Here is a 14,514-nt window from a genome sequence, read left to right as displayed (position 1 = left end):
TAGTACTTATATAACTAAATGACAGCTTGAATCTTCCTGCTCCATTTTATGTAGTACTATTTTAATTGTTCATATACAGTAGATGCTGTAAATTCTTCAACTTTCTGCTGTTTGAAGAATCTTAATACCTAACATGTTTTGTGCTCATAAGTAAAAGTACTAAGCTGAATTGTATTTTTGTTTTTCAACTTACTCATCTTCTCATGGACAAGCTTCAAAATTTAATTCTAGATAAATAAAATTAATATATTTTTCCTAACTCTAATGCTGATACTAGCTGTGCAGTAGATACTACTTTCTCAGTACAGTAAAGTATATTTCCATGTATTCAGTTTTAAAGGAAGAATAGGTAATAAATCTTCTGATCTGCTTTTAGGATGAACTGGTATCCAGATCTAGAACACGCTATTATGCAAACTCTTTACAGCATAGAATTAAAAACCGGGTATGGCAGACACTTTTAGTTCTTCTTCCGAAGCTTAACCAGGTATTGCTCTTCACTATGAATTCTTAAATAAATAGATATCTGCTTTCAAGAATAATTTGGCATCATGCGAACTGCATATGTTAAACTACAGCAGGGTATAAAAGGCATGTAATCTCTGTGGCTGATGTAAAAATTTTGTATAGTTTCATTCTTTCAGTCTGAAGTCACAGATTTATGATGCATTTCTAGAGGTCTCTGAAAACTGGTTCTTGGATTTGTGAATTATAGGAGACTAGATTGTTCCTATTAAAGCTAGCTAAAACTCTGTACTGACTATCTGATTTAAAGCTTTTCATTTAGTGAAAATGTTGCTATTTTATAAACACTCAGAAGATTGAGAAATTTGTTTCATCTAATGCTTCTTTATAATAAAATATTTGAAAAGTGTAATGTGGAAATTAGATGATTCTAAAATGTTTTCATTTGAGTATTTAAAATATTTCTAATATAAAGCTGAGAATGTTCTTTTACTTAAATTTTTTTTCTTCACAGAAATAATATACTAAATGATTATTTGATTTTGTTTTCTCAGAATTTTTTGTGTGGAAGTCTTGACAAAGTTTTTCAGGCTGGATTTGGTAACAATCAGGCATCTGTGAAATACTTTATAGAATGGATTGTTATCTTGAGTCTACATAAATACCCCCAATTCATTAATAAATTCTGGGATTGCTTTTGCTATGTAAGTAAGAACTTTGGCATACATTTGAAGAGTAATTTGAACAAAGAGGGTACAGTTTATCTTGTCATACCTTGTTCTCTGTGTATTCCAGTTTTCCTTTAGAATCAAGTAGGTTGTTGAGCCAATTTAACTTGGAAGTGAGTCTGAACTATAGCCTGAGACATTTAGAAATTTGTGATATAGAAGTGTCTGAAGACAAGTGAATTCCTCTGGTTGAGAGATTTCCGTTTATAATTTACTACTCTGGGCAGAGTAGAGCTGGCATAGTGAGTCAGAGTACTCTTTGCAGTTGCCAGTGTAAGAGCCATCAGGAACACATGGATGCCCTAGATTCCGAGTTTGGGAAGATACCACAAAGTCACCTGTGGTTTTGACACACAGCTTTTGTCATCTGCATCTTGTTTGTCAGTGGGAACGTGATTTGTGTAACACATGTTTGGTTTGCAGCTTTTAATATATCACTTCTCTTGCAATGCAGTTCTCTAATATGGTTTCAAAACCAGAGGCAGGGTTTGAATTATGGTACCCAAAATTTATGAAAAAGTTGACTGAGGAGAACTGATTTACTAGCATTTCATTTTTGTCTTAGATTCTTCTTTAAGTAATTACCTGTAAGAGTTGACCTGTGAAAATAGTAATTGTGTGTCCTGATATCCTTGAACTTATAAGCATTGTACATTTGGGCTGAGTAGAAAACATACATGCTTGCCTCTTCTCTGTGCATATAGGAAGACCTTACTACATTATTTGCAGTGGTGCCTCTGCTGAAGCTCGCCGCTCATAGTAGTTAAATGTAGATGACTTCTTGATTATCAAATAGTCTAGTTGATACCGTAGCATTTTTAAAAGCCAAACAGTAAGACAAGAATTAAAATTAAATAAAAAATCCATGGAAAACTATACATACATTTTTTTTGCCCCAAAACAGGCAAGTTTTTAATAGAGACAACTGAGACAACTTTGCTTGCTAGTGATGCATGCTGTGGTTTTGGGGACTTCTGGGTTTTTTTTTGTGGTTTTTTTTTTTCTGCGCAGGGGAAAAAAAAATTTGGTTTACCATTTATACTTCTTAATTGCATAAAGATGCCTTGTGTTGTCTATCTGAACAATTGAAAAGTGCTGTAAGGGATATAGCCTTTTCCTATTTAAGAGTTCCTTCCAAGAGCTCAGGCAGTTGGAATTGCTGTCATTTTAGTAGATGATAAGCTATTGGATCAAAGCGATCTCATGCTGGTAACAAATGTATTGAATCACAGTGGGTCCATTCAGACAAACAGAACAAGCGGAAAACATGTAAATTTATGAAAAAGGAATGCAGATTGTATTTTCAGAGGCTATCGTGGAAAACATTGACTCTGAAAAGGATTTTCAGGATCGCATTGAAAAAATAAGCTGAACTTGAGCACCCAGTGTAATGCTGTGGCAGAATGATTGAATAGGAGCTGTATCTGTAAACAGAAGTGGTGAACAGAAGTGTGGAAACTCATTTCTTCCAGTACAGAATGTACGTGAGCTGATGCCAGGCCATTCATTCTGTGTCCAATACCCATGTCCGTGATGACATGGAAAAGTGAGAGCATTGTAAAGAATCCCCAAGGTTTTTACTGGGTGTAGGGTTTTTCAGGGGTGGGGAGGGAATGCAGTGAATTTGGATTGAATTTTAGCTCATTTACACTGCTGTATACTTTGTTCTGATTGATTTGTTAGTAAAAAGCAAATAACATACTAGGAAAAGTGAAATCTTAGTATGAACTTGGTGTGTTAGCATATTTTGCTGTGGAAACACATAGAGGTTTTTTTAATAGTGTTGATACTATTGCATCTGCAGAACATGGTGTGAAAACTTCTAGGGTATAAAAATGTTTTATAGGTGCATATTTCTTGTTATATTCTCTTTTGCTTTAGGATGAAGAAAAGCTTAAAACAAGCATCTGCACATTTTTATCAGTATTATCACACTTTGACATCATTCTTCAAAATACCTCAGAGAAAGTAAGTTTGACTAAAAGCGTTCATTCTTTATTCACTTGCACTGTATATAGATTTCTACAATAAAAACCATTTTTGTAGTCTATTTGCAAAACTTTTCGTAATACACTTCCTACTAAGGTATCCTTTGACACGGAAAACACTAACTCTTCTTGTTACCCTGTAACATACTGAATTTATGAAAATTAGCTAAATGGCATATGTTCTGGATACATAGGGCCTGATTACCTCTGAGTTTTTCTAGAATAGCTACTCCAGTTTTAACTGAACGTGTGGATGCACCTGGGTTTCCTTGCTGCTCTTGTTTAATCTGCATGAAATTGGGCAGAGATAACCTGGAAGAATGGGATCTTTCTGTGGAATGATAACCTTTAAATATGGAGTACTTTGGCAGTAGCTAGTCCGTATTACATTTAGAATTCTTTATTTGAAATTCTCAAATTTTTTAACTGAACTTCAAAATAGAGGATGGAATACAGTCAGATATTACATTAAATCAACTACTTCATATCTGTAGCAATCCAGGCATTTGCTGATATTTTTTTAGTGTTTGCATACATTTGCAAGATCAGCTTTCTAAGTGCTAAAAAAGTCAGCTTTATATGTGGTAGTAAATAGAGGTTTCTGTGTATACAGAATAATATCTTTTAAAGCAAATTAACACATTTTCAAAACGTAAGTGGGGCTGTAGTGCCCTAGTGAAAAGGAAGAAAGGAAATCTGAACCGTGTTCTGAAGCCTGTATTTGTACATATACATACTGTTAAAGCTTTGGACTTTCTGAAAGTCTGTTTTTTTGAGGAAGCCACTGTTTCTTGGGCCACTCTTACTTTTCTACTTCTGAATGGTATGTTAAGACTTAAATGAAAGAAACGTCTTTATCTTCATTTTTTTTTTTTTAGAAGCCAGCTTTGAAGAAAGCCCTCATAGTTGTTCTACAGTGGTGTTTCAATCATAATTTTAGTGTTCGACTTTATGCATTAGTTGCCCTTAAAAAAATTTGGGGTATGTGTAGAATGTTACACGTGGAAGAATTTGAAGCTCTGACACCAGTTATTGAATCTAGCCTTCAACAAGTGGAAAACATGCACGGCACAGGGTTAGTAACTCTTCTGACTTGCAGCTTAACATCGGTCTTCAGAGCCATTTGCAGCAAGTCTAATTTTCTAAAATAGCAGTTGATAATTTCTGTGGGGTTTTATGGGTGTTTCAACTCTGTTAAAAAAGAAACCAAAACTTGGAAGTTGAAATCTAATTATCAGCAAAGAAAATGAGGTGATAATTCAGTGTATTGTTACAGTCTGAAAGTGTAAGAGTAAAAATCAAGGCATGTTTGAACGGTGCTCATAATTTAGAGGTGGGGTACAAAAAGACAGTCAGGAATGCTTAATTTTCTTACCTGATGGGTTTTGAAGCAGTAAAATTAATAATTCCAAACTACCTGATACCAGTAAATTCTCAAATATAAAAATCGAAAATGTTTTCAGTGTTAATATTTGAAAAAACTTGTGGGAGAAAAATGGATAGGGAAATTACTTTTGCATGATTATTAAATGAGCTTTACAGAAATGGATTTTTTGCTTATTGATTTGGAAATAAAACATTTATGTTAAATTTTGTACTATCTGTGTGTTTGGTTTTTTAGCCATTTTTAGGAGTTAATTAAAATTACTTAGACCTTCTGACTGTTGTCAGCCAACAAACTTGGGAATGCTGCTGACAGCAGCTTTTTTTTGAGAACTTTAGTATTCATTTCCCTGATCAGTGTCACTATTAAATCATCCAAGTTGGCCTTTGAGGACATGGGATAGAACAAAGCAGAAGAGAGAGGAGTCTGCCTTTTTTTTTTTATTGACAGCTAAAAGTTGTCACTGAACCACAGGCTAGTATTCAATTTCCTTCAGAGGCCTAGATACTCTTACTTGTAAATACAGTCAGGTTGCCTTATTCCAATTTGACAATTTAAAAAAAAACCCTCAGTACAATGCCTTTTTTGTGCATCTTGCATTACTTTCTGCAATTGCAGGAATGCTAGAAGGAACTGGCAGCGAATCCAAGATCACTTCTTCTTTGCAACATTTCATCCACTTGAGGATTATAATTTAGAGGTAAGTCTGAGACTGTTGCTGATCATTGTATTTCTGTAGTTTTGCAACTATATTTTTATCTTTCTTTTTATGTTCTAATGTAGGATGAATAATGATGAACTATTATTCATTTAAAACTCTGAAAAATTACTTCATCTAAATTGTGATGGATTTTAGACTAAGATTGCACCTTAATTCTCTAATTAATACGGTGTTAAAAACCTAGGTCAATTAGGAGGAGATTTGTGTAATGAATGTGCCCATCTGTGTGGGAGCTATTCAGGTTTTATATACATGGCTAATAACTGAAGAGCATCTACTTAATCATATGTAGTTTGTTAGGATTTTTGAGACATCTCCTGTTCTTAGAAGTAACTTGAGGTTGCTTAACTCAATTGTTGTTTGATGTGAATGGGATACAGATTTATAACTTCTAGAGCATATTTTTCAGCTATCCTTTTTGCTGTAACTTAAATAACTAACAGCTGAATAAACACTGAGTGAAGGAAGGCAAAAATAAGGGTGCAAATAAAGAGAGAGGAATTAAGATGAAAATCCAAAATAAACATGAGAAAGTTCTGGAACAAACAGTGCCACCTTTCAGAGAAAGATTTTTTTTCTTTAACTGATGTTCTGTGAATTATTTTTGTGAACACTTAAATATCATAGACACCACAGTAAAATTCAGAAGTAACAATCCTGAATAAGAGAAGAAAACTCCAACAAATTAAGGCTAACAGTTGCTAAGTATTTAAACTTATTCAGGGCACATATTTATCTTCATCTTGAGAGTGCATTTTGATAAACAAAATCTCTGGGCTTTAAACTCTTCATCTTATTCAGCCTTTCCCTTGGGGCGTGTGTTTTGTTCCTCCTTGATAAATTGTGGTTAGCTGTATGGGTAGTGCTGAGTTGGATTTTATCACTAGATTTTAATTCTTTTGACTGTTCCTTTTGACATTAAATCAATCCACATTCTTTACTAAAAGTTTGTGAGAGCATCTGAAAGCTCTTTAGTGTTACATGTGAAACATTTTCACAAGATCTCCGTGCTAAGAAGTACAGCATTAATTCTTTGGTATTCTAGAATTTTAGAACAGTGATCAGTGCAGTCCTTAAAAAAGGTCTAATCAGAGGGAGAAAGAGACTAGGCTTACAAAAGACTGGGATAGCACTATATGTAAACTGATGAATTTTGAGAGACTTATTTATCAAGTACCAAGAAAAACAAGTATTAAAATCATGGAATGCTAGATAAGATGTGCGATAATACATCTCTGGTAATTTGATATGTTTTGCTTTAGTGGTGCTCTGCTAATAACACTGTGTTACACTGCAGACAATATTTTACACTCTTCCCCGCCTTTCGGAACTTGCTGAAGATGAATGGATCTCACTCTCTAAATTTGACAGATTCACCGACATTCCTTTTTCACCAGCATTTCAGTGGTATCATTCTCGAACGGAACTTCGTGATCTGAAACCAAGTGACTGGTCTCAGCAAGACATGGGTAAAATATAGTTAATCTATAGTAAATATAATTATTTGTATGTAGTAGCTGCATACATCTGTATTCAATATCTGTGTTTTTCAGCTGAAGTAGACTTATATCTATGTGAGCAGAGTATATACCATAAAATAATAGTGGATGACTAGTGGTGTCTACACTATGACCATTTAGATATAATCTCCTTTAATGAAGCAGTAGTTTCACTGGCTCTTGCATATCCACATGACTATTGTTTGTTTTTATAGGTTCAAATTCAGCTGAAACAGATAGCCAGACAGAATGGACTGATGTTCAGAAAAAGATTATACCCTGGAAAAACAGTACTCCTAGTTTAGACCTGGAAACAGTACTTCAGGATCGTGCTGCTAAACTCGGTAAATCAAACAGCAGACTGATTGTGGTGGCTTCACTTATCGATAAGCCTACCAATTTAGGAGGTAAGGTGGATCACAAATTTTTAAACTTTTGTTTTGAACCTTAGAGCCCACTTGGATAATAGAAATGAATTTCAGCTGATGTTGCTAATTATAAAATTATTTAAGTACTGCTCAGAGAAATAGATCATTATCCTGAAAAAAACTGGTAACCAAAAGAAATACTACCTGATTTACGAGAAGGGGTCTTCTCTAGTTACATTTTAAAGAATTGTTTTTAGGAAAATTAGAGGGGAAAAAAAAAAGTACTTACACATAGCATGTATTAATTCAATATAACTTTGCTGCAAATCATCCTTAGTTTCTTACTGTCTCTATATTCTTTGTTACAGCTGAGTTTTTCAACTGTTTAGGCACTTAAAGGAAATAACTTGCTTAACTGTTAAACCAAATCTTGTAGACCTACTAGTGTCTCATGACTGTTGGACAGGAAAGTACCTGTCCTGATTAAGTACTCATTCAAAAAGTTGTGCAAGCTGTGATAAAATAAATCCTGCAAATACTTTATTGCATTGTGCTTGCTCTTGTCAGCAGTTTAAATAACTGCAGTGAGACTGTTAATGAAAAATAAGCCCACAAGCTGGTGCTGTCTGCATTGAAATGCTGTGATGTGTCATTGTCTCAAGCCTTTCTTTTAAACAGGTACTGGATTTAAAGCTTAAGCACATATGTGTGTGTCCATCCCTGCCAAGGCTTGTATACTAACCCATTACTTTGTGTACAAGGACATTGTCAGACATAGTGCTTTTCTAATTTTTATCTTTAAGTTTCAAATTTTTTTTCTTTTTCTGATAAATTATATGGAACAAGGTGGCTAGGAATAGACCTAAGAAGCACCTGAAACTGATTAAAAATAGGGGACTGAAGTAACCACTTCTCTTTCAGATTCTTTGTCCTTTTTCACTTGCTAAAAGGTTCTTGCTTGGTGTTTATTTTCTACACAAAAAAATGACTACTTCTCTTCGTAGGTTTGTGTCGTACAAGTGAAATATTTGGGGCGTCTGCGCTCGTTGTTGGCAGTCTTCATTATATACAGGATAAGCAGTTCCAGCACCTTAGTGTTTCTGCAGAGCAGTGGCTCCCCCTTGTTGAGGTGAATGGAAGTATTTTAATAGCTAAAGTATACATCTCCAGTTCATCAGATACTTATTTCAGTCTTTTTTTTATCTTGCAAAAATTAACTGTTTATTGAACAGAATCTCCCACTGTTATCTGAGATTTAAGATTGAGTATTTTGGTATAAACTTTGGGCCAACCTCATAAAGAATTTTAAAATACTTTTTTACTGCTGTGATAAACTTGATTATGTGAGCTGTCATTGTTACATCTTACTCTGCTTTATAGTGGTGCGTTGGAATTAAATGTTTATTTGTAAAAGTCAGACAACACTTCATTTATCTTGCTTGGTCCATTGCTTTTGGTAACTTCATGGGGATAATTTGAGTTTACGTGAAGCTAGCTTGTGCCAAGGTTTTAGAACCTACTGTCTAGTTTATAAAAATGAGAGTTTCAACCTGTGATTAGTATTTGGTAGAATTTTTGATATTTTATCCTAATCAGTTTTTCAAGATCAGCTTTAAGTCATCTGAAAAAAATCAGTGCAAATTTTTCATTTCCCCCCCCCCCGTTTATTTTCAGCTTATGATTTTTCTTCAGAACAAGATAGGTGTAGAGTGTTTTGCCTAAAAAAGAGTGTTGATGGACACGTTTTGTTGTGCCTAATCTCTGTACAGAAGTGTACTGATGATGGAGCTTCTGTTGGATGAAGAAATTGGCATTTAATACAGATAAGCAGTTTAGAGAGTAGGATGAAGACAACTAAGAAATTCTTCACTGCAAGCTGTTACAAGCTGTAATGCAGGCATGTAAGGCAACAGCTTCAGTACTGGCTGTTGCATTGTTCTGGGAAGGAATGCCAGGTTAAATAATAGCTATTCACCTTGTCCCTATGTAAGACTGATTCTTTTACATTCAGGTGTAAGGCTTCTAGCTGTCAGAAGCATAGAAAAGCCTTTGTTCATTGTATCCATGGAGTGCATTTTTATGGCATTACTTAACCTTTTGTGCTGTTGCTGAAGAGGTTTTAAAATGTTAAGCTATGTATATGGATGGAGTCTTTGGGGATAAACGTCATTAATCTCAAAAGCTGTCCAAGTAAATTGATTTTTACAGTAACTTCAGACGTTTACAAATGGTAAGATTTAAATATTTGTATCTTTCTCTCTACTGATGGACAGGTGAAGCCATCTCAGCTTGTTGATTATTTACAGCAGAAAAAAACAGAAGGCTACACTATTATTGGTGTGGAGCAGACAGCTAAAAGTTTTGATCTTACAGAATATTGCTTCCCAGAGAAGTCACTATTATTGCTGGGGTAAGAACACAGACTTCTTTGTAAATCTACCTCTTGCAGTCCATCTCTTCTCCTAGTCAGCGTTCAGTCATATGGAAACCAAGTGACACTGGTAAAGGTGGATTTAGAATGGAAGCGATTATGAAAACATTATAGCTTGGCTGTGTGTGTTAACGAGCAGGGGGTTTGACATCTACTCCTGAATGATCCTTTTCCTTGTACTTAACCTATCCATACACTATAACCCCTCTTTTTATGGGTGGAGGTAGCAACAGCATGGATTGCATTTTCCAGGTGTGATACAGATACCATCTGTTTGCTTTAGTAACGTGGGGCCCTGTATGTGTAGGCTGCGGTGAGCTCAGCAAGGAGGGCTGCCTATTGTTTGTCCTACTTAACTTGGTGAGGAGGACTGGAGCGTGCGTAGCTGGGAGATGCTTTAAATTTTAAGGATGAGGCGCAGGACAAAGTAGTAAGTTTTTGCAGTACAAGCAGAGGCTGGGATGACTTCAGAGAAAAACCATAACCAGTTCAAATAATCAGGCAAGCCTGACGTGACAAAGGGGAGGCTGCTTCAGGTAATGTAGAGGAAAGTGCCTACAAGTCAGAAAGCTAGTGGAATTGCAAGGCCATTGAGACCAGGAGGAAGGCCCTGCCTATCCTTTTAGGACAAAGCAGGCAGAAATACTTGCTTTTCAAACCTTTTTGTATGTACCTGTAGTTCTCATAATCACCTTGTTCTCTTCTAATTAAAAGCATAGTTTAAATTACTGATAACCTCTGGTATCTTGAAGTGCTAAGGCTTGGACAACTGGCCCAAGTCAGAGTTGACCTGTAGATGAATCCTGTATGTTTTATAACTGAAAACCATTGTGCTAGTAGGTATTGTAATAAGTTATAACAACACACTTATGCTGATGTAAAAAGTGGTAAAGCATTGAAGTACTGAAGCCTGAACAACAGGCCCCAAGCCTAAGTGGCTTAGTCTGTAATCATTAATAAAGTATGTAAACTTGATAGTGAGAGACAGCTTAGACAAAATATAGTCAGTAGTGAGGAGAGACTGTATGCAACTTCCCTTGTGTAGCCTTGTGCAAGGCTGAGAACCCACGTATCTGGCCTTGTTAGAAACTCCCTTGGTTTCCCCCCTGAGCGCTGGCCAGGCTTTGGGTGGAATCCAACAGGATAATGAAAACAGAAATTTTCCACTCAAAGGTGCCAGCTATTCGATCTCTGGTATATAAGGTGGGACCCGCTCACAGTGACTTTGGCAGCCTCACCTATGGGTGGAGGCACCGCGTAGGATTTCCCACTTGCTGGGACAGGCTCTGCAAATCCTCGCTGTGACTGGGGCTCCCCAGTGACTGTGGATCTGGATGATGATAATATATGCAAGTGGTGATGTATTTTTCTTAATCTCCTCTCTCTCTCTCTCGTGTAGTAATGATTTAATGCGTTACCCTGTTTTTTCCTTTTTGCTGCTTTAAGTGCACTATTCTGCTTTTGCTTACTGCATGTTTTCTGTATTACACTGTTATCACTAGTAAAATACACCTGCTCTTTTCACTCTGGTGTCTGAGTTTAATTGGTATCCTTAATCAGCAGAACATATCTTCTGGTGTGCTCATTCTGAAAAGGTGAAACGTTTATAGTTCAAGGCTTCTATCAGTCTTGATGTTCTCTCATAGGAAGACCTCACTGAATGTGGAGAGTTGAGCATCCCTGCTGTGCCAGCAGCTTCATGCCCTGGTCATTCAATCTATAGCTGTTTATTTTGCTATATATGGATAGTTTCAAAATAAAGGCGGAGATGGAGTCCTTGTTTTGGGTGTTCAGCTGTTGCTGGACCACTGAATTAAAGTGCTCTGCCAGTTTTCCTACGTCAAAGCTTAGTCAGGTCTCCCATGTTTTCTTTGTAATGTGTTACTGCTTTTAAAAAAAGTTCTTGTCCTCATCAGTTATATTGATGACAGATGCATCGTTTGTGAAATGGTGTTTGGATGCTGTTGTGATTTTTGCATCTTCTTTCTGAAACACTTGTCTCTTCTCAGATACAAGTTACTGTTTCTTCTTTACTAGAAATGAACATGAAGGAATCCCAGCGAACCTGATTCACCACCTGGATGTCTGTGTGGAAATACCTCAGCAGGGTATTATTCGATCACTCAATGTTCATGTAAGTGGAGCTCTGCTGATCTGGGAGTACACAAGGCAACAAGTGATCAAGCAAAAACAACAAAAATAACTGCCAAGAGTTTTGTGCCTTATAGTACGTTTGGGTGACTTCCTATGGTGCTACAACATGGAATTCTGAATAGATGTGATACAAACTCAGGGTGAATGAGTATTCTTAAGTTTTGCATGTTTTGTTCTCTGTAATGTTCAGACTGACTTTTAAATGCCTTAATACTTTACCTCCTTAAATAAAACTGTTGCATTGAAATAAATACTATTTATATTGCATGTGGTGTGTGATTTTTCTGTTAGAACATCAGCATAGTGTACTGTGAACAATCCTAACCTCAAAACATAGGATTTTTACTGCAGTTACTTCAATTGTGATGGTCCTGCTTAAAATTGGAGTGGTGCTTTCCTATAACAACGATTAAAACTTATTGTAGCCAAAGTATTTAATGCTGTATCTAGATATACTAAATTATAAATTTTTTGCAAGGTAAATTCACTTACATTATTACTTTAAATGCTGCCTTTTGTTTGAATGCCTTCCACAGGCAAGTTTACTAACCCTGCTGTAAACAGTCTATCTTTAAATGGAGTTGCATCAGTATGGTAATCAAAACCAGTCAATTATGCAAAAGGCCATGTGAGAACCATGATTGATAAATGCTATACTTCCAGCAGAGATACTGATTGAAAACTGTTATTGCTACTGTAAAAATTCCTACTGCTTATAAAAAATGAGCATATTCAAAATATGTAAATTACATCAAATGCACAGGATGCATTAGGTCTTCTAATGCCTGCTGTTTTCTTTAACTGATGTCTAACTTACTTAAACTGTATTTTAAAATACTCTGAAATACTTTGTAAATGACAGATATAAATTACATTATACCACCAGCCCCTTTTGCCAAAGAGGGGAAGTTAGAATGGAGGTGGGGTTTTTTTTTAAGGCACAGCTGGTTCACTTACTGAGAAAGTTTTATTGTTCTCTTTAGAATACATACATTACACTATTAAATAATCATTTATTCCTGTAAAACAATTTGACTAATTATACATTCAAAAGTGAACAGCTCTGCACCTTATTTCTTTAACTTACACTCATGAAAAAGCTGTTGATGACAATCTTTTTTTCAGCAGACACATGAGACCTTGCAACAAGAACAGCAGCCTGCATTTCAGGGAGACATTCATGTGACCAGTTCTTGAGCTCAAGCAGCTTCAGTTGCTTTCTCATGCTTCTTCCTTTCATAGTTATTCTCACTAGATTTATTCTGAAAGCAGAGTACCTAAGACTTTCCAGCATCTTCTGAAGGATGATACCCTTCTGTTTCAAGCTTTCTTTTATATTTTAAAAAGTCTCTTCTTCTATCAAAGTGTTTAACCTGTTTAAAAAGAGAAAAGATGTTCATCAGAAGGAACCAGCAGAAGGGGCTTTGTGTGCATCACAAGACTATAAGGAATAAAGAATCTTTGATCACTGAATTTATGGAGGATTTTAACTGAATACAGTAGTTATGAGTTTCACATGCTGTTGAAGTAGAAGACTACAGGTGGGCTGAGGTATGTGTGTTTTTTTGTGTTTTGGGGGTGGTTTTAATAATTTTGAAAGTGAATTCCAGTTTCCTGTCATAACCACTTCCATGGACACCTAATAGAAGTTTATCGCTGTGCCGTTTTCACTGCTATATGCAGAGATTATTGGTAATACAAAGATAAATCCAGCAGCTATTCTATGGTGTCACAGACTATGTAACCATTGAATTCATTGCCTAAAGCCACTGCTGTGCATGGTACAATGCACTGGCAGATGAAACCACCATCACTAGAGAGGGCATATGGCAGAACTGGAGTGTTCAAAGTGTAAATCAATGAAGCAACAGTGAATGTACTTGTTTTAACTGACTTCAGTCTACTAGGTCCAAACTGTTCAGCCCCTCAGGCACTAATGGTACTAAAGGGCAATGCCTATTAAAAAAGTTAAGAAATATAGCTTGAGCTTAGGAAACTAAAAAGTACAACATGAAGTGAGTTACATCTAAGTAGATGGTTCACTGTGAAATTATACTGTAAGAAGGGTATTTTTATGCACAAGAAGGTAACAGATGCCAGTCTTAAGATGCCATGCAACCGCAAGCCCTGTGTGTCACCTCCCTTCCCTATTAGCCTTTCTTCAGTAACTAATTTCTGTGCACTTCTAAAAGCTTCTGAGTATCTTTCAGAAGATTTTTTTTCAAACAATAAGCCTCTATGCTTGCATAGTTGAACATCTGTCTTAAAGTTTGAGATTTTTTTTTTCCCCTAATACTACATATTTTACATTACTGTCCATAGTTCCCGGGCCAGTCCGTGGTCTGCTCAGGAGTCTTATTAATTTCCCGGCAAGACCTAGTGCAGACCAAGTTACGTTTCCCAAGCCTAAGATCGCACGCGTTCTGCAGCCCGAGAAGCGGGAGGTGTTGTCATTAACAAGGTGAGCGTAACGCCTCGTCGAGGCTGTTACAAACGTGCAAAGAAACGTCCCGTTCGTTTAGCAGGGCCCCGGGGAGGGAGGCCGAGCCCCGGGCGGCTGCTCACCCACTGTTGCGGGCACCGGGACTCGAAAGACAGCCGCAGCTTCTCACACATGGAGGCGTCGTCCGCGTGACGATCCAAGCACTGCCAGAACTCGTCCCGGGCCCCCCAGCAGGCCTTCCTCTCCTCCATATTCGGCGCCGACATCTTCGCTACCGACCTGAACGCAAACGGTGTTTTTTCCAGCGCGCCCCGGTCCAAGCCCTCACCGTGC

The 14,514-nt window shown here is 36.6% G+C and overlaps 2 protein-coding genes across 2 annotated transcripts in view; one reads left to right on the top strand and one right to left on the bottom strand.

The window, feature by feature from the left end:
* TARBP1 (TAR (HIV-1) RNA binding protein 1) overlaps positions 1 to 12,005 on the top strand; it is a gene marked incomplete at its 5' end in the record, with an annotated part of 38,657 nt that extends 26,652 nt beyond the window's left edge. The window contains 10 exons of the mRNA XM_026844582.1: positions 377 to 487; positions 1,020 to 1,169; positions 3,075 to 3,161; positions 4,060 to 4,256; positions 5,184 to 5,265; positions 6,584 to 6,755; positions 7,001 to 7,192; positions 8,158 to 8,282; positions 9,427 to 9,563; positions 11,622 to 12,005. Of these exons, the coding sequence (XP_026700383.1) occupies positions 377 to 487; positions 1,020 to 1,169; positions 3,075 to 3,161; positions 4,060 to 4,256; positions 5,184 to 5,265; positions 6,584 to 6,755; positions 7,001 to 7,192; positions 8,158 to 8,282; positions 9,427 to 9,563; positions 11,622 to 11,787 (1,419 nt within the window). The remainder of the gene's footprint in view (positions 1 to 376; positions 488 to 1,019; positions 1,170 to 3,074; positions 3,162 to 4,059; positions 4,257 to 5,183; positions 5,266 to 6,583; positions 6,756 to 7,000; positions 7,193 to 8,157; positions 8,283 to 9,426; positions 9,564 to 11,621) is intronic.
* Positions 12,006 to 12,686: 681 nt separating this feature from the next.
* LOC113478158 (cytochrome c oxidase assembly factor 6 homolog) lies at positions 12,687 to 14,508 on the bottom strand. The gene is made up of 2 exons (XM_026845079.1): positions 14,304 to 14,508; positions 12,687 to 13,111 (listed from the first exon to the last, which is right to left on the bottom strand). Exons 1-2 carry the CDS (start codon positions 14,445 to 14,447, stop codon positions 13,016 to 13,018), a joined length of 240 nt encoding a protein of 79 aa, XP_026700880.1. The 5' UTR covers positions 14,448 to 14,508; the 3' UTR covers positions 12,687 to 13,015.
* Positions 14,509 to 14,514: the final 6 nt, after the last annotated feature.

This window comes from Athene cunicularia (assembly GCF_003259725.1).
Source record: "Athene cunicularia isolate RWA chromosome 3 unlocalized genomic scaffold, athCun1 chr3_part1, whole genome shotgun sequence".
NCBI lineage: Eukaryota > Metazoa > Chordata > Aves > Strigiformes > Strigidae > Athene > Athene cunicularia.
This window is presented reverse-complemented; position numbering and strand designations above follow the sequence as displayed.

What these genes read in the sequence shown, in the direction of transcription:
- LOC113478158 (XM_026845079.1), bottom strand. Translation starts at nt 14,447, where the DNA reads ATGTCGGCGCCGAATATGGAGGAGAGGAAGGCCTGCTGGGGGGCCCGG. An exon ending in CCCGGTGCCCGCAACAGTGG is followed by an intron (nt 13,112 to 14,303) that starts GTGAGCAGCCGC and finishes CTTTTTAAACAG; the next exon opens with GTTAAACACTTTGATAGAAG.